Here is an 18,800-nt window from a genome sequence, read left to right on the forward strand (position 1 = left end):
GGCTGTAGCCCGTCTCTGTGGAAAACGCCCACGTTTCTTTACTAGGCGTGATGCCAAAGAGCCTTTCCCGCTCCTTGGCACTGCGCAGCTGGGGTGGTCCCCTGTTCCAGCCCCTGTCTGTCGAGTTACGCTTGCGAAACGCTGGTTTTTTGCAGTGTTGACAAAGCCGCGGGTCCCACCTTGGCGTTGGCACCCAGGCTCCTTTTTCTAACGCTCCTGCTCCCGAGCAAGGCAAAGACGACAGAAAAATCTCAGCACGTTGCGCTACCCTTTTTTTTTTGTGTTACCTATCTCTTTGCACCAAGAGAGGCGCAAAGGTGATGTTCTGCGAGCCCGTGGGATGACAAAGGCAGGGGGTGCGGCTGTCGCCCCTCGCACCTGGGTGAAGCCATCCCGTGGGCGCACAAAGCGGGGGGATCGGCAGCTCCGCCGGCTCACCCCACCCTAACCGGCTCCGGGAGCCAGCGGGGGATTTGCCTTCCCCGTCCCAGAGCCACCCCCCCCCACCCCGGGCTGCCCTCTGCCTCGCTGTCCCACCGGAGAGACCATCTCTCCCGCCTCTCCGAGGGAAAACCGCTCCCTCCATCGCTCCCTGGCGGTCTCCTGGCGCCATCTTGCGGGCCCTGCGCCTCGGCCTGCCCGCGCCGCGCCCGGGGGAGGGACGGCTGCAGCACCGACCACCACCCACGGGAGCCTCAAGGGGTCAGGAGGCCACGGTAGAAGCTCGCCGAGCCCCCCCGTGACGGCGGGCACGGACCCGGCGGAAGGATCAAGCCGCCCTTTGCCTCACGCCCGCCGCGGAGCGGGGCCGCCTTCCGCCTGAGGGACGGTCGGGGGCGTGGCCTGTGCCGTCGGGGGCGCGACCTAATCCGTGGAGGGCGGGGCCTAAAGCACGGGGGCGTGGCCATGGGGGTGTGCGGGGCGGGGGGCGTGGCCATGGGGGTGTGTCGGGAGGGGGGCGTGGCCGGCGGCGGCAGCGCCGGTGCGCGGCGGCGGCAGGATGAATGAGGCGGAGGGCCTGCGGCAGCGCCGGCCCTTTCGCCCGCAGGTCATCACTGAGGACAGCCCGGCGCAGGAAGCCAAGGAGGGCAGGTGGGGCCCAGCGCGGTGGTGTGTCCGCCCCACCCGGCCTCGACGGGGAGGGAAGAGGGGCCTGCCGTGACCGTGAGTGTTAGGGCAGGCCCGGCCTGTGAGGAGAGGAGGGCCCGGTGGCCGGTTGACGGGCAGTGCTGAGGGGCCGGGCCGGGCCGGGCCGGGGAGGGCTGTTCGGTTTGACCCGAGGGAAGGGGCCGCTATGGCCGAGGTGGGGTGGTCTGGGGGGCCCGGCCTGGCCTGGCCTGGGGCTGTAGGGCGGCGATTGGGCCCGGCCTGAGGGAAACCTGGCTGGGAGGGGAAGGGGCTCCGCTGGCCTGGCCTCACCCGGGTGAGGGAGGCCCTGGTTTGGGCGTGGGAGAGGCTGTCCTGGGCGAGAGCGGGTGGAAGGGGCAGGCTGGCTGTCCCGGGGCTGAGCAGGCTACCGCGGGCGTGGGGAGCCGCGGCCCCGGTGCCCCTCTCTTGGTCGGCGGCACAGGTTGATGCTGGGGCACCCCTGGGTGTCAGCCTGTGGGGACCCCCGGCCTCCCAGCACCCCGGCGGGGGCTTCTCTCCCCAGTGCTGGCGCTTCTGCTGGGGGCGGCTGGCAGAGGGAGGAGGGTTCTGGGCAGGGCCTGCACACCTGCTTCTGCTGAGCTGCAGGGAGACCTTTTAACCTCCAAAATGGCTTAATTTGTGGCTGTTTGGGGTTGGTCGTGGTGTTTGGCTTGTTGTTGTTTTCTTTTATCCAGTGGGTCTAAGTACAGTTTATCTTTTGCTAGTCAAGAAACCACAGTTATGCCATTATGGCTTGCACAGGCTTATTGTGGGTGTGATTTAAGTCCTGTATGACTCTGGTTAGTCTGTTTATATTTGGCAATAGTTTAAAGAGTAATCTGCATTTTAAAGCCTAGTCAATATGTGTCTGAGATGTAAACAGTTTATTTGATTGCGGCTAAGTTTATTCTAAGTTAAACAAGATTCCATTTACAATTTTCTGTTTAGGAATTTTATACAAAATTAGCTTCGGTGTAAGTAAAGGCAATAGCTGCAACGAGAAAGTGGTGGTGTTTGCTTTGCTGAAGAAAACCACTGAATAAAGTGGTTGATGACTTGTAATACTTTGGTTCGCCATCTATTATGTCTCTTCTGACTTGTGTACCTTGCAGATTCTTATATCTGCCCTTCAGGGTCATCAGAATGAAAGACTGTGTATGGTGGCTTGCATACATAGCCCCGTTTTTGAAGGACAGCATCAGCATCTCACAGCTTGAGAGACTCTTCTTCCTGGTTTCATTCTCTCCTGGTAACTTTGTTCAAATCACTTGAATTTCTAGGGCTCCAGCAATGGTCCAGAGTATCCCCAGGTTCTGTTCTCATGAGACTGTCCTGCATGAAACCAGTGGAAGACATTCTGGAGGCTGCCCTTTTTCTGGCTGGGAGGTGTGGCAGAAACTCTTGATGACAGTTGCTTTCCCCTCCAGCCCCCCAGTAGTTCTGCCAAGAGGATGAGGCAGCCTGGACTCCTCGCTATGGTGGCCCGTAGTGTCGTCTTGCCAGCCTTCTGTCTGTCTTCAAGAATTGGTGCAGTGGCTTCTCTTTTTAGTTCTTAGTGACAACTAAATTGCCTTTATCATAGCTGGAGTCCTGGTAAGTTGCATTACTGAGACTGTGGCTGGAGTCCGTGTAGGATTAATTATCGGAGACACAATTAACTAAGGATTTTGTTTTGATAACCAGTATTGGTGAACCATTACTTCAGTGATTCTTTCCAGTGACCAGTCAGTAACTTACAGTTGTCTGTATTCTATATTAGAGTATATTTTGTTTGTTTGCTTTTATAAGGATTCTGAGAAGCTGACTTTTTTTTTAAGCTTTTGTGTTTTATTTAAATTCTTGTGGTTTCAGCAGTGTGTAAAATAGGTCTTGCAGTTTGCAAGCTTGAAGTGTGAGTTTGCTTGTCACCTCATTCTTCCTGCCTTTTTCCTTTATTGTCAAATCCTTGCAAGTTTGAATGAGGATCAGAAATGTGACCTTTACTTAAATCGTGCTTTCAGGAGCTTTAATTAACTTGGCTTTGGCAGATGAATTCCCATTCATCTTCATCCACTTCTTTTGTGTGAGCTGTTCTCAGCTGTCACAAGGATGCTTAGGTGTCTGCTGACAGTACTTTTAATCTTACAGTATAGAGCCTTCATCTTTTGAAGGACAGTGGAAGGACAAGGCTGCCAGCTGAAGTCTTTGTCTTTGTGTAAACTTGGGGATTGCCTCATATCTCTAGCACCCGCTCTTGATTCCAAATCCAAGGGGAGACAGACTGGGAGGTTGTTGCTTCCTCGAGACATCTGCTGTTAGAGCAGCAAGTGCAGAATTCTTCTAATTAATTACAAGGGCAGTCTGGCTCTTGGGAAGTATGAAGAGGTCAGTGCAGATGAGAAGGCTTGTTTGAAGCAGTCTCCCAGCCTAGTCCAGCTCAGGCGGAGACAGTCTTAGTGCTGTAACACTGCCGAAGTTTGTGATGGGAATGCTGTGCTCTTGAGTGTGAGAAATAAAATTTGTTTCTTAATTTATCTGAGAGCAGGAATACTTGAGCATGCTGGTGGAAAGGAAGTAGTCTCAGGTGGCGAGTGCTTTGGGAGAGCTGGGGAACGCTTGGTGACCAACAGCAGCAGCGCTAACAACATTTCTTGGAGGGGGCTGAACTGTGTGGCTTTGGGCTAGCGACAGCGGCAGCTCTTGTCGTGGCAGGCTGTTGGCATCCTTGTAGCAGTCGCCTCGGCGCAGCCTGGTGATTTGCGCAGTGGCTTGCAGTGGCCCGTTGGGTAGCACGCAGAGCCGGGGAAACTGGGGCAGGCCTCCATCCTAACCACCTCTGTCTGCTGCCAGAAGAGAAGGGGTGGCGGCAGTTGTGCCGCCAGGGAAAAGCTGTGATGGATTATGAATATTCCAACTTCTGTGCATGCAGGCAGTGACCAAATCCAGGCCTAGTTCTGCCCTAGCTGTTCCAGCTGATAATCCCAAAGGTTACCTTGATGCTGTTGTCAGTACTGTAAGTACATGTCATTAGTTCCCCAGTTGTGATGTTTGTGCTCTGGGCAGCAGTTCATATTTCCTACTGGCTGGATGATTGGCTAATGAAGGGCAAAACAGTGGAAGTGGTCCAAGGATTATTACGGAACCATCAGGCACTGTTTCTCTTTATTTAATTGATACTGCAAGGAGACCGGCTGGCTGTGCCAGTGCGTGGTTCAGAGCAGCTAAAATTGTGGGAGCTGCCTTTCCTGTTCAAGGCTAGGATTTGTTAAGCATGGCCCTGTGCCTTCCTCTCTGTAAATGCCCGATTGATGCCTCTGAACTTGTTGAGAACAAAACCTGGTTTTCTCCCGTGGAATAACATTTCTTGCTTTTTTGTTGAGTGTTTTGATGGGTAAATAGAACATACTTAATTTCTTCTGTGTGCTGGGGCTTGAATTTCAAACCAATGTTCACTAAGTTAAGCAAGCATTCATTTAACTTCCTCTAATGTTTGTTCTTTTAGTTGAGCGTTTGCACTGGTATGGAAACCATTGCCAAAACTGAAGATCAAGTTAAAAAACCCTCAACCAAACAGCACCAACCCCCCCCCCCCCCAACCCAGTTTCTTGGAGGTTGCGTTTGGTTTGGTTTTTTTTAGTTATCTGTAACTTGTAGCATGCATGAAACCTGTACATGAGAATACTCTGCCTCATATGATGCCAATAGGCTGAGACTGGATAAATATCCTTTTCTCTTATCCTAATGAGTTCAAACTGGACCCTAAGGGTCATTCAAGATGGTGGTTGGGGAAAAGTATCTCTGGTTCTGTTTGTGAAGAAAATAGGCTGTTAAAGAATTGTTAAAGACTATTGTATATTAAAACAGCTTAGCATGTTAATTCTATTTCTTGTCTGGTTTTGGCAGTACTTACAGCAGCAAGGTGTTCCGTGTTACCTTCTTGACTTTGGCTGCGTCTCTCACTGTGCCCCTGCTTGGAGTAACTGTTCTACTGGATTGTCCTATAGACCCTCAGCCTATAAGGTAAATTATTGCTTTGTTTTGAAATAAATATTGTTGAAGCATAACACTCGTATGTGTTCTGTTGTGGGGCTGTTTTTTTTTTTTTTCAGCAAACAAGAGTCAGCTGTGTAAAGTGGTTCTAACTGGATTAAGAAATTGGGGAGTGATTCCAGTATTGTCCATTGCCATGGCTTGCTTTGTATACCCAGTCTGTTTCTGAGCCATCTTGTGCAGTTGTGCGTCACTACTGATCATTGAAGGAGCTGAATTACTTTGATCGTTAATCTAGAAAATGATTTTCTGCTGTCTAAACTGCCAGTGGAGCTTGTGATTACTTATGGGCACTCTTGCCTTCTGTGAGATAACTGCATTTTCACTAAGGACTAAGCAGTACCCCAGCTATTATAGTTCTGTCAAAGACAGCCTGTTTGTCTGAGGATGAAAATTGAAATGGATAACCTGACCGGGTTGATTTGGTGCTTTGTACCAGTGGAACCATATGGTGATGTTATATTTAAATGCAGATCTCATAAAGCAGTGCAGCTAGGTGATTTCTGCCGTGCCTGAATTCGTAGACATCTGAATCGAGGTCTGTATCAAATCTCTAGCATAACAGTGAATCAGCTATGCGAGGTGTGACCTGTGTTGGGTGAAGTTGTGTGAGAGACACTTTGACTGCTAGCATGGGGTGGAGTCAGGCTGTGTAGTGCTCCTGGCATTTTGATGTAAGTGAAAATGCTCAGTCTGCTAAATATTTGTGATCAACTTGATAATTCCTTAATGAAAAGGAACGACAACACTGTAAATATCCCTAGAGTTGAAAGAAACTGGTAACATGGTAGGGTGGTACTTACAAGTCTTGCCAATAGGCTATTAGACATAAGCTGCCCAAATCACTGACTTACATTGCTGTACATTCTTAATTAGCTTCTTAGTTTCACTGCCAGAAGTGGTTCGGCCTCAGCCTGTACAGTAGATAGGATGATTCTGTGTGATGTTTATGAAATCTTTTGAAAAAGCTCAAGAGGTAGATGCTGTCTCAACCAGTCCCTTCAGTAAAAGAACACATAGAAATCTCATTTTCCAATAGTGATATCGTTCCTGTAAGCCACTAGAAATAATGAGGAATAAGAGGGTGGAGAAAAAAGCAGATGTGATCTGTGAAACTCCTGCAACTGTGGTTTATTTCAAGTTCTTTCTCTATGAGCCCGTCTCGGATAATATTGATCCCAGGGAGGATTTTCTGCTTGCAAACACAACTGTCCAAAGTTCCCAGCAAATGAGTTCCATATCTAAAGCCTGTTACCCTCATCTGGAACTCTCTAATGCTTGGAAGAAGAGGTGGAAAATGTATTTGTGTTAGCATTGTGAAGATAACTCTGCTATAAATCTGCTGTGGACAGGAGCTAGTAATTCAGTTGGCTTTGCAACTGCAGTAATACATGCTTAAAGGAAAGTTTACTGTCCGTAACCAGACAGATAAAAGTATGTGTTTTTTTCTCCTTCTGAATCATTTGTGGTGTGAACCTGTTTTTCTCAATTGTCATGGCTTTTATAGTTTGCAATTTCAGTTTGCTTTTTGCCTTGGTCGCTGAAGCTCTAGAAATTGTAATGATTTTCACCATATGAGCAGTAGGGTTGCAGCGTTGTTGGTGACAAATCGGTCCTGGATGCTGTGAAGCTGGGCAAGTTTTGGAGTCAAACCTTGGCTTTTTAAAATTCTACAGGTGGAAGGCATTTGCCTAGGGTCACATTTCAAAACTTGGCCTAGGGAGCTTTAGCATACTCTTCTGAACGAACACCTAATGAGCTTACCGCCCTGGCTGTGTATGCAGCTTTAGTAATAACTTGAAGTCCTTAACTCACGGAGACTGAGGTGGTTTATGTGGGTGTTTTTAAGAAGGTAAGAGACTGAAATATGTTCAGGTTTGTCAGCACAGCTAAATCTATTTTTTAAGCACAGTGCTTTGGAGCCTGGTATTTAAGTTGAAGCTGTGTAGGCATCTTACTACTTCCCTTCTCCATATCTCTGTAGTTGATTGGAACTGCCGTTGGCTTGGACCTGGCTATTTATGTGGATAAGGACTTGCAAGATTGGACCTTATTTTGTCATTTTGAGATTTCAGTTCAATACCCTTTAAGTTTATGTGCAACTTATTCCTTTGAGTTGGTCTTTCTATATGGGAATGCATTCAAGTCATCAATGAGAATACAGGTTTCAATATGGTATGAAAGCATGTGTGTCCTAGTGCTCAAACTACTGGAACACTTTTTTCACAAGTTGTGTGCTAATTAGTAATTAAAAAATATTTTTTCTCCATGATGAAAATGTTAGGTGGTGTCAGATCTTGGTGTATTGTAAAATGCTAGCCTTTTGCATTTTAAAACCTTTTTGTTTAGGAATATGCATATATCTACTTAGGAAAAATATTCTGGTACAAACAATTAATTCAGCTCAGTAAGAAAGCAGTTATTCTTTTGCGTTGTGGCAATGCTGAAATCCTTTGCGCTTGTGTAAAATAGATGAACTGGGAATGTATTGTTGGCCTTGAAGCTGTATAGATTTCCAGACATGTCTTATGAATGCGTAACTACAACTTTTCTGATCAGCAAAACCAGAAAATTATGAACCTTGATGAACAAGAGTCAGTCTTTCAGCTTGTCAGCTGTGATGTCTCTTTTCGAAATACGCTGTATGTTAAGCATAGGTCAGGTTTGCAGGAGCTGGCAAACTAGGGAAAAAACGATCCAATATGTTGCTCAAGAGTGTTTGCAGATTTGTGCAAAAGATCATGAGGTCTGCGTTCTGTTTCGCAGTTTGAAGGAACCTCCCCTCCTGACGGGTGTGCTAGAGCCCAATATCGAGTTACGAAAAGCTGAGCGGTTATGGGAAAATCAGCTGGTCGGACCAGAGTCCATTGCCAATATTGGGGGTAAGCACTGCCTAAATAAGCTTTTAAAGTCTTTAAGTGTTGCTCCATCGATACGGGTTTGTTCAGCAATATAGCTCTTAAGTAATAAACTCGGGAAGCTCTCTTGAATATGCAGGTTTTTTTAAAATAACTATGTTATGCAGCAAAACCTGGCTGCTATATACTCCTCTTCTCCTCTTTCCCCAGTATAAATTAAACCTTGTTGCCAGATTAAAAAAATCCATTCTTCCAGGACTGAAAGCATCAGCAATGGAGTCAGGGGCTACTTTTGTTTGGAGGAAGTGGTCCCATTTTTCATTTGACTAGCTCTTAAGTGGGAATTAATATTTACAGGGTAATACCTACGCTTTTAATACTCATTGCCTCTGAGGGAGCCGCGTTTTGTGGTATTAATTTTTACTTATATGACGGTAAAAGATCTTAAATTGATGAATAACAAATTTACATTTTACTGCTGTTGCATGCACTACAGGTGCCATCCTATACTTCTCTATTATGGCATGTGTGTTCTCACCAAATCACCAACCTATTCCGTCTCTGAGCAGTTTCTTAAAGGGTTTCTTAATGAGACTTGTAATGGCATGACACTCAGTAGGAAACCAGCTTTGTGCAGGGGTTGTTCCTGTGTCTCCTGAAGGGGATAAGGCTAGAAATTACTCTTTACATGAGTTCTTGACTGTTTTAATGTGAAAAGAAAAGGGTCTGGGAGTTGCAAGCAAGGCCCTTACTGAAACATCCTTCAGTACAAGAGGTGCTCAGTAGCCATATCACTTATTTTCCCTCTTCTATATCTTCTAATAAATGAGTAAAATATCTTTTATAATTATTTTACAGCAAGAAACTACTGTAAATTCCTTCCTCAGATTATGCTTTTTCTGCCTATCTCTGTTATCAATGTGCTGAAGTGATTACCTGAAGCCACTGATTCTTTTCTGTTACCTCAGAAAAGTCTCATTGGAAACTCTTTAAGGAAACCTTCCTGCAAGGGACAGCCATGGGTGAAATAATCAACCTGACTGGGAATACGTTTTGTATGAATAAATGTTGAAGTCTGCTTATTCCCTTTTAAAAGTGTAATTAGCAAACTTAAAACTTCAGTTAAAATGGAGATGGAAAAGTCCAAGCGATGGGCTCTGCTAATTCAACAGTCTTTAATTTGGTTATATGGAAAAGTTTGTGTTTTGTTTGTATTCAGTGAATCTGTCTTATGCTATCACATGGCTTGGCATGAATACAGTAATTTGGCAATGCTTTTGGTCTTGTTGATTGTTCAGTTGCTACAGTTTTTGTAATTCTTCTCCAGAACCAATACAATGTGAGCGTTGGCAGGTGTCCAGCAGCCTATATGGACTGCATCAGAATAAGAAGTTTTATTTAGTCAGTCTCTCTTTGAAGAGTGGCAAGATGGATGCAGTACTGATCACATTTTACTATGATGTAGAAATTTGCCCAGAGGGATCAATCCAGTGACTGGCCATTAAGTTATGTCTGCTGTTAAGCAAAGGTTTGGACCACTTATGGGTAAAAAGCTCCATATTCCATATTTGTAACTCCTAAGGCTTAAATCCTTCCTCTTCTTTTTGAGTTGGAAGAAATCTAACTAAATACGCTTATTTGCCTTCATCTTTCCCCTCACCTCTTTATTCTTTTGTTATGAATGAAGACTGCTACTTTACTGTATCTTAAGCATGAATTCTACTTCGTGCTAGTAGAAGGATCACGTAGAAGGATGTTTACCACTACGGTTTTGTGATCAAGCTAATCACACCCGTTGTTTTTGCAGATGTGCTATTTACTGGGACAGCTGATGGGAAGATTATCAAAATTGAAGATGGGGAAATACAAACTATAGCCAGGATTGGCCATGGTCCTTGTGGTGAGTGACAGCTCCTGAATATAGTGTACCTAAAAACATCTGGGTCAGGGCTTATGTTGATTAAACTGGTGTTTTGTCTGGATCGCTCATGGAAGTGCGTATATTCTTCTGTAGAGATTTGTAACAGAAATATTAATATTTGTATGAATGAAGTACGAGTGGAAATATGTATATAAGCACTGGAAGGAACAGCAGAACAAAGGGCCAAAAGAATGGGAATGGGTGCTTTTGATAACAAAGGACAGTGTTCCCAGGAGTAAAATTTGGGAATGTGGGTGTTTCATGTCATGACTACGAGGCCTGCACTCCTGTAAGGCTGCAGCATGGGTGATCTGTCGGTAGAAGATCCTGAATCTTAACGCTGGAAGACGAGGTGGAAGTGCATCACAAATAACGTTCCTTTTCCTGTTAGTCCATCCAGAAAAAGCACGTATCCTAAATAAGAAAAAAATGGGCAGCAACCTGGCCTAATATTTATGGAAAGTGAAGTCAGCAAGATTCTGAGTTGAAGGGCCACCCCATAAAAACTGAGGACTTCTAACCAAGTGTGAGTGAATGAACTCTGAGATAACGTGTGAGTGGGAAAGATTTTTGAAAATAAAAATCACCTTCGCCATCTACAGAACTTTGCCTTGCATTTTTTTGTGCTAATTTCCCTTCCTCTGTTTGTGAGTACAGTGTGGGGGTTGTGGTGGCTGCACCTGCTTTAGCAGAGATCTTCCATTGGTCGTGATGTTTCTGTTTTCTCACCAGCGGCCTGCAGTTGTTTCTTGTTGAATTTCCCTCCTCTTTCTGAACCACTTATTTGCTTCATTTAATGAGATTTCTGGAACTGAGTGAGAAAACCTGGTAGTGGCTTGTTTATTAACAGAACTATTTCTATGGGGAAGCTTAACATCAGGCATCTCAGTACTGCCTGGGCAGCCTGAGAAGCCTGGCTGGTGTTTGTGGGGACTGTGGGTGGTTTTGTTTACGGTAACAATGTAGAAACTTGCATGAGGTTTTGCAGCCCTGCTCTGGTTGCCAGTTAGACAGAAATTATGGGCAGGAACTATTGCTGTCTTTATGTATCTCTTGTTGACACGTTCAGTGTTTTAGCTGTGTAATTTTTGGATGTTCACATGATTAGGCTTATTTGGAAGCACTCTCTTGGCTACCTAACAGGTAGGACAGCCAATGAAGCCTGCTGCTAGCTGGTAGGAAGCTGGACTTCCAGCTGCTGCTTAGGTATGAATGTGGGTTGGGATGGATATGAAGAATCATCTTTCCATTCCTCATCTCCATTCGACTTGTATAGCTTGGGAGAGGTGGGAGAATTATGCTGTCCAGAAGCTTCTCTTGCTATCTTTCAAACTACAGATGTTCTGAAGTTCTTAGTTCTTCTGGACTCAAATAGACACACATTTTTCAGGTTTGCAGTATTCCCCTTCTTCCTCATGTAGAAGTCTTTAGTGTCTATGTCTTGAGAAACTGGCTGTTTCATGACAGCGTTAGACCGTTCCAAAAAAAGGAAGTTCCAAGGTGGTGGTGGTGGGGTGGTGGTGTGTGGTGTGGTTTGTTTTTATTTAAAAAAGAAAAGAAAAAGAAACCTGCAGGAAAACTGATTCCTTCTGAGAAGAAGCATTTAGTTAAATCCAATTTTCTGACATTCATCCCTACTCAGGCCAGCTGTTAGCCCACTACCAGCCTGGCAAATGATAGGATTATCTCCAGACTGGTGAAAACATGGGGATACCTGTTTCACTCACACCTAGGAAAGTAAGAATCATTTCTCTAATGAGTGTGTGTGGTGCCGGTTGTAGAGTTTTGTTAGAGTTTGACCTATGTAGGTAGCCTTGCATTTATTTCTACTTGGAAAACCATATTAAAATTGTTTCCTAAGGAACACGTGAAGATGAACCAACGTGTGGAAGACCACTTGGCATCAGAGTGGGGCCAAATAATACCCTTTTTGTGGCAGATGCTTATTATGGACTCTATGAAGTTAATCCTGGTACAGGTATGACTTTTCTGCTTAGAAGTTGTCTTCCACTGACAAATCTGGCCTTTATTTGCAATTTTGCCGGACACTGCAGGCAAAACCATGCTTGCCTTTGTAAAGTGGTTGGGAGCTGTCTGGGTGAAATATGCCATGCACGAACTTGGTATTTATTTTCTTGTAGCGATCACTTCCTTTCTATATCTGTCTGTTTTGATCAGGGTTACCAGTGGCTTATCTGCTGTTGACATATGCTTTTCGTTGTCAAAATTGGTACCTCAAGATCCATGAATAAAGTTCTGCGTAGCTGTTTCAGTTTTCATAAAGGGGAAAAAGTATTGCTGTTACATAAACTTTCTGTTTCTGTACTTTTGTTTCTGGCTTGATCTCGCTGTGTCGTAGTAAAGAGCTCTTAACTTCCCTGTAACCCCAATCTATAGAAAGTGAAAAAAGATGTATTTTGGTGCAGCTGAAGATCAAGTGGCTTGTTCCTGCTGAAAAGGCACTGTTGCATCATGCCCTTTGTTGTATGTTCCTGACCCAGATCTCAGTTTTAGGAGCTGTGCTGTCAGAAAGCCATAGTTGCTTTCATGTAGGGTTGATTTTCTGACAGTTTACATCTCCAAATTGGTTTCAGCTGGGGAGAGGGAGGCTGGCCAAATGCTAGGTGAGACGCAACTGAAGGGTTCAGACTGTGTGGCCCTGGGAGGGTATGATGCAGCTGCCGTATTAGCTCAGTCATGACACAAACCAAGCAGATGAACCAACCCAAACCCCGTGCCTAAAGATGACTTAAACAGATTTTGGTTCATTTTTAGAGATGTGACCTTAATAATTTGCCTGGTAGTAGGTGGCAGAGCTGACTGTGGCAGAGCTGTTTAATGAACTTGCTGGCGTTTTAATGTTTAGAAGGTACTACTCCTTTTTCATACAGATTTATGGGGAAAGAGGTAGTAGCGATTGGCTTGCCTGCATCCTTCTACGAGGTTGGGACCTGAGTTTGCACTTGGCTGCGTATGAGCTTCAGAAATGTGAAAAGTCTGGCACTTATCAATAGGGAACATCATCTACTGTTTCGGTTTTTCTGAAGAGTTTTTTGTTCTGGTCATTCACATTTGATGTTGAGTTGTTCCATTACAGCCCGAAACCTTACTACTTAATAGAAGCACGAATGGAAAAAATTGTGAAGTGCTTGCTAATTTCATGTTAGTATTTAAGCCATTTCCATGGCAAGACATACAAAAGCTTGTCTTGTGTGTCTTTTCTTTTAATTTCTTTTTGTAACCAGGTGAAACGAAAATGCTTGTGTCATCCAAAACACTAATTGAAGGTCAGAAGTTGTCATTTGTGAATGATCTTACAGTGACCCGGGATGGGAGGAAAATCTACTTCACTGACTCCAGCAGCAAATGGCAAAGACGGGACTACTTATTCTTGATTATGGAAGGCACAGATGATGGGCGGCAAGTATTACTTCCCCAAGGCATTTAACTTATTGTAAGCTCAGCTGTAGAAATGGACTTCACCACTTCCTTGGTCTTCAAGTTTTTTCTCTTTATAAACCACCTGTGCAAACACTGCAGTGCGCAGGAGAGGGTAAGAGAATGTGTGGATGTTGCTAACGAGACCTGCAGTAAAATAAATGAGATTCCTATTTTCCTTGAAGAGGGCTTGCATGGAACATCTGTATGAAAAGAGAAAGTGTTAGCCTTCCATTCAGCCTAAATCGTTCATGAATGCTGCCAATCTCAAGTGGCTTAGTATTTCTCCTGTGTTCATAAACAAATGCTTCCTCACTATTCTGCACTTTTAACTTAGGTTAAGTGCATGTGAGAGAAGATAGAATGCCTGGAGAATGAAACCAAGATGAATAAATATTTGTTTTCACTCAAAACCATATACAATGCTTTCTTTTTAGCCTGCTTGAATATGACACGGTAACAAAAGAAGTGAAAGTCTTAATGGTGGGGCTGAGGTTTCCCAATGGTGTCCAGCTCTCTCCTGCAGAAGACTTTGTCCTGGTGCAGGAGACAACCATGGCTAGAATCAGAAGGTGAGTATGACTTTGCTGAAATTATTACTACTCTCTGTTTAGAGATTGTTTAAATAAATGAGTTGAATGACAGAAGAAACACTACACTCTACTCATGCCTGGTTATCAATGGCAAAGAAGGTGGCCTTCCTCAATACTTAATTTTTTCTGTCACTGTAAACATCTGGACTGCATAATCTTTCCATCATGGGCTCCTTGAGCATAGTGGAGTACGCTGACTTTTTCTCGGGAGAGGAATGTGGCTATGCTGTATTTCCCTGTACCAAAATAAGGAAAAAAAAATATTATTTTTTAAAAGTTAATTCCTTTTGAGCCTTTTATTTATTACTTAGACTGCTTGATTTAAGGTGTCCTAATCCTACTGTCTATAACTTTCAGGTATTATGTGTCTGGGCTGATGAAAGGTGGAGCAGATATGTTTGTTGAGAATATGCCTGGTCTTCCAGATAATATCAGGTTAAGCAGCTCTGGAGGATATTGGGTAGCTATGTCAGCTGTCCGGCCCAATCCTGGATTTTCTTTGTTGGATTTCTTGTCTGAAAAACCATGGATTAAAAGGATGATATTTAAGGTAAAAAAAAAAAAAAAATTAGAAAGAATTTTTAAAAAATCACCGTTAGTATAGGAATGGAAGTGATAAATGTTTGTCCTGTTTCTTACTCTTTGCAGGAAGATTTAAAAAATTTTTTAGTGTTGTGGTTAAAACTCTTGTGGCTGTCTGCAGGTAGAACAGTCCTTTTGTATTCATAGGTAGTAAAACTAACATTTGCTTCTCTGAGTAACAGGTACACATCTCTTAAGTTGCCTTCCACCTTGATCTCAGGAAAGAAAAAGAGACTATCTCTGCCCTAGCCATGCAGCAACACAGGATCTCCATTTGGATACGTGAAGACTTCACCTTTGTACCCGAAGTGCCTAAACTACTTATTGCCAGGTGTCCGGAGAGCATCTGGGAAGTCTGACCTGTTCTAATGACTACCCTAGGCATCCTAGGAGAGAATGTGTATGTTATGTCTGCTGCTAGGTGACACTTGGTTCTGACTCAATATGCCTGTCGTTATGTCACACCCCCCTATAGGATGAGGATGAGCAAGAGTAATGTATTTTGTAAGGGCTATCTGATACTAAAGAAACAGCATGGTGCTTTTTAAACAATACAAAGACTTGAAAATACGTCTGTTCTCAAAAAAGAAATAATAAAATCAACAAGCAGTGTTTAGGATGGAAGTGCCATTTCAGCTGAACAAACTTTGTTGTTCCTGTAAAACCTGTTGTCTCTCCTGGTGCAGTGCAGGAGCTTTAACAAACCGATGCTATGGGGAGCAGAGCACGATGTCTCCTGCTTGACATCAGCTGCACCAGAACAAGGTGGTGTCTCCTGTGTGGACATCCTTTCAGCCTAGCGCTGAAGTAGAGTATGTTTCTGCTGGTCTTTTTTGTTTTGTTTTGGTTTTGTTTTTAAAGTTGGCTTTTCAGTTGTTAATGTATTAAGCCTGTGTAATAGTGTTTACTCAAAACGTGTGCTTATGTTCTTAGCCGCTTCGTCCAAGGAGCGTGGAATGGTCTTTGATTGTGTAAGTGTCTTGAGATCTAACTGTGGAGTGCAAAATCTTTTTGTTAATTTTCTTTTTTTTTCTTTTCTTTTTCTTTTAGTTGCTGAGTCAGGAAACCGTGACAAAGTTTGTGCCCAAATACAGCCTTGTGGTTGAACTTAGTGAGACAGGATCCTACAGAAGAAGCTTTCATGATCCCAATGGAGTGACGGTAGCCTATGTTAGCGAGGCACATGAGCACAATGGATATCTTTACCTGGGCTCCTTCCGGTCTCCGTTTATTTGCAGACTTAATCTTCAGCATGTTTAACTGTCCATCCACGATAAGGTGCCACTGTCCTATAATACTCCAGAGGTATGAAGAAAAAACGTGCAGTGTGTGACCAAGGACAAAAAAGCGAAAGACAGTCTGTTAACATGCAGTAGCACTGTTCTGTTGCCATAGGAAAATGTACAGCTTGTGGTACCTGTCCTCTTACTTGGTTTGACATCTCTTGCTTTGGAGTTGGCATGCATAATTGTTAATATCTGAGGAGTATGGTGGGGCATCTTCATACGGTTATGTGCTCCTTAAAGAAAATCCATTGCTTTTCCATGCCCAGGCCTGTTTGGAGTCGTCTTAAACAGACATCATCTGTCACCTTTAATGCAACTGGATGTCTTCTTGCACTGGAAGGATTTGTGGTGTATGGAATTTAATTGTGTATGATTTGGATTGAAGAGGATGTCTTGCATGTGTTTATTTCTGTTTTGGAACCTCCTGTTTAGGAGTGATTACAGTGCATGTTCTAATGTCATACCATAGTGCTGTGGTAGAGGCAGCAACATCCAGAACATGCCTAGAAATCTAGTTACACCATTTGGGTTTCTTCAATTCCAGCCTGTGTAATCAACATCAGACACTACAATTAACTGTTAATCAACATGCAGAATCAAATTTGATCATTATCTGTGGACTCCTGTGTTTCTTTATAGAAATGTAGTCAGATGATGAATGAAAGTTGCATTTTCTATGTTATTAAAGACTAGTTCCAGTGGGTTTAAAAAGGGTCACCTGTAGTATTTCTTCCGTGTTTACCAGGTTCTGTAAGTCTCCTGCTCATTATGTAGGTTGCCATTCCTGACAGACGTGGGAGGGAAGAGGGCCAGCTGCAGCAATCCTCTTCAGCGTGCTTTTTATGGAGAACTGGTAAAGGTTTTGGAGAAGATTGTTGTCTGAAGGTAGATGTGGACTGAAAGGGCCCCTGTAAAGTATAGTAATAGCGGACAAGGAAGGCTTTGGTGGAAAGTCTTGGAATGCGGTAGGAGCTCATGGATCCTTTCTGGCATCTTCAGAAGAAATGGTTCGGTTTACTTCCTCAGTTAACAGATACTCTGCTTGGTAAATCCAGAAAATGCTTTTCTGTCAACTACTACAAAGGAAAGGCTGTGCTGCTACATCTTAAATAAGAGGTTTTGTGTCTTGAAGAAATAAAGGGGTTACTTCAGCAGCTGTGTGATTTACTGGATTGATTCATGCTCTGGGACTGAAGACTTTGCTGCTCTCTCTTTTTCTGCCACTGGGTGATAGTCAAACATAAACTTCCACTATTGCTTAATTTCCTCTCCTTTGAAGAGGAAATAATCAAGGCTTGCTTGATAAATAGTGAAAAGCACCAGAGAAGAGAAGATAATGTTAAAAACGTTATCTGCTTCACAGGCCTTCTGTGTGTGTCTTTATTAATGGAGGCATATGAAAATGAAAGTGATGCTTTTCTGTCAGTGCTTTTGTCACCTTGTTCTATGTTACTACCGGGCTGCAGCAGTCCTGCGTCTGATGGTTGCTGGATCAGGCTGACTTGTTCGGTACAGAACAGGGGCTGCAAACCCTTTTGCTTGGCCTGGTGGTCACTGGATTTGGGAGGGAGCTCAGTAAGAGACAAAAGAAGCCTAGTAGATGAGTTGCTGCAGGCTCTGACCTTAGGTCCAGCTGAGCCCTCTGGAGCCCTTAATGAGCCCTTAATAGCTTGTGGACAGTGGTACTGTGGTAAGTCTGAAAGGCTGGAGAGGTGTGACCTGCCTGGTGGGGGGCAGACTTTTTGCTATTGGAACTCTGAAGGGCTGAGAATGGGACATGCAACATCTCTTTCTGGGGAAACCCAGCACAGGGCAGGCTGTTTAAACAGCAGCTGGTTAGCGTTGCTCTGCCAGCCTTTGCAGCTATTTGTCCCATTCTGGTAGGATATGAAAGTTGAACTTGGTGGGATCTTAAATTGAGGTTGTAAAAGCAAGTTTGTTGTGGGGCTTGTTTCATGCTGCTGCTTTGGTAACCTTGGGGCAAGCATGGCTTTGCCTGTTGTCGCATAGTTACGTCTGGTGATTCATTTGCCAAAGTATCTAACTGAATAACTTCTGCTGTCTTTTGTAGTTAAGTAGACCTTGGCTGGTTTGGCCTGCCAAATGTGATGGGTTTTGCGTGACTGATTCGCTTTCAAGTCACTGTCCCTGTAGTTATGAAGTGTGAAAGAAAATACGTTGTAGTGCTGCTGATGCTCAATAGGGACAAGATGCATGAAGAGCTGTCTCTTGAGAGTTTTTTGGTTCTGATCTCTTTTTCTACATTTCCACCCCCTCACTCTTTCCTGGCCGCTGTTGGAGACTAACTTAATACACTGATGATCCTGTGGTCCCACCAGGAAGTTCTTGAGTCTTTACGTCTCTCTGAGCTCTGAAGCAAGTACAGCAGACATAGAGGTCATGTGAATAAATTGCTTTTCTTGGGTAAGGGGAAAAGAGAATGCCAAATATGAGAGATATCTAATAGAGTGTGGCTTTGCGTGGTGTGACTTTTGAGCAGTCTAGTCCAAATTGTCAGACAGTGGCCAGGCATAAGTATCTTGGGATCAGGTGCAAGAAGACTAGAAATGGTTAATCATGGCAGAATTGAAGCCTAGATGCAGCTTTCCCAAACCTGAAGATAGCTAATGTCCTTATTCACTGGGGCTCTTGCCTCCTGAGCACTTCTCTTAATCCTGTGATAGCAGGAAGGGTTGTTTTGATAAGTGCCATGGTAGGGAAAGGCAGCTGGACACCATGAAGATATCAGAGCTGTCTGCACAAGAGTCTTCCTATGGGGAGCAATTTGCGTATAAAATGCAGCAAGAGAGTGGTGAAGGCCAGTGCTGTAGCACAGAGGAAGCTAAGCTGATGCCTTAGGCACTTCAGTTCTTTGTTGGCCCTGGTGTCTCATGAGAGTTCAGTCACTACTTCTCCTTCCTGGCTAGTGCTTTGGGTTCTTTGCTGGATGGACCTCTCCAGCTGT

General features: G+C 44.3%; 1 protein-coding gene across 10 annotated transcripts; it reads left to right on the forward strand.

Annotated features, from left to right (window-relative positions):
• Positions 1-906: 906 nt before the first annotated feature.
• On the forward strand, positions 907-16,447 carry APMAP (adipocyte plasma membrane associated protein). Of its 10 annotated transcripts, XR_012585961.1 has the most exons (11): positions 990-1,164; positions 2,409-2,514; positions 5,011-5,127; positions 7,924-8,039; positions 9,823-9,915; positions 11,798-11,914; positions 13,182-13,356; positions 13,812-13,946; positions 14,325-14,517; positions 14,732-14,949; positions 15,600-16,447. XR_012585961.1 is itself a non-coding variant. In XM_074578790.1 (10 exons), exons 1-9 carry the CDS (start codon positions 1,001-1,003, stop codon positions 15,347-15,349), a joined length of 1,152 nt encoding a protein of 383 aa, XP_074434891.1. In that variant the 5' UTR covers positions 907-1,000; the 3' UTR covers positions 15,350-15,361; positions 15,600-16,447. The 10 variants fall into 10 exon arrangements, 6 of the variants coding, with proteins under 6 accessions (XP_074434891.1, XP_074434890.1, XP_074434887.1 ...); XR_012585964.1 differs by lacking the exon at positions 2,409-2,514 and having other exon boundaries at positions 907-1,092; positions 14,732-15,361; XR_012585963.1 differs by lacking the exon at positions 2,409-2,514 and having other exon boundaries at positions 907-1,092; positions 14,732-15,314.
• Positions 16,448-18,800: the final 2,353 nt, after the last annotated feature.

Source organism: Larus michahellis, chromosome 3 (assembly GCF_964199755.1).
Source record: "Larus michahellis chromosome 3, bLarMic1.1, whole genome shotgun sequence".
Taxonomy (NCBI): domain Eukaryota; kingdom Metazoa; phylum Chordata; class Aves; order Charadriiformes; family Laridae; genus Larus; species Larus michahellis.

Bases quoted from the DNA above. Each gene is read 5' to 3' on its own strand.
- APMAP (XM_074578784.1), top strand. From the start codon at position 1,005: ATGAGGCGGAGGGCCTGCGGCAGCGCCGGCCCTTTCGCCCGCAGGTCA. The intron at 8,040-9,822 runs GTAAGCACTGCC...TTGTTTTTGCAG, and splicing joins GTCCATTGCCAATATTGGGG to ATGTGCTATTTACTGGGACA. The intron at 13,947-14,324 runs GTGAGTATGACT...TATAACTTTCAG, and splicing joins ACCATGGCTAGAATCAGAAG to GTATTATGTGTCTGGGCTGA.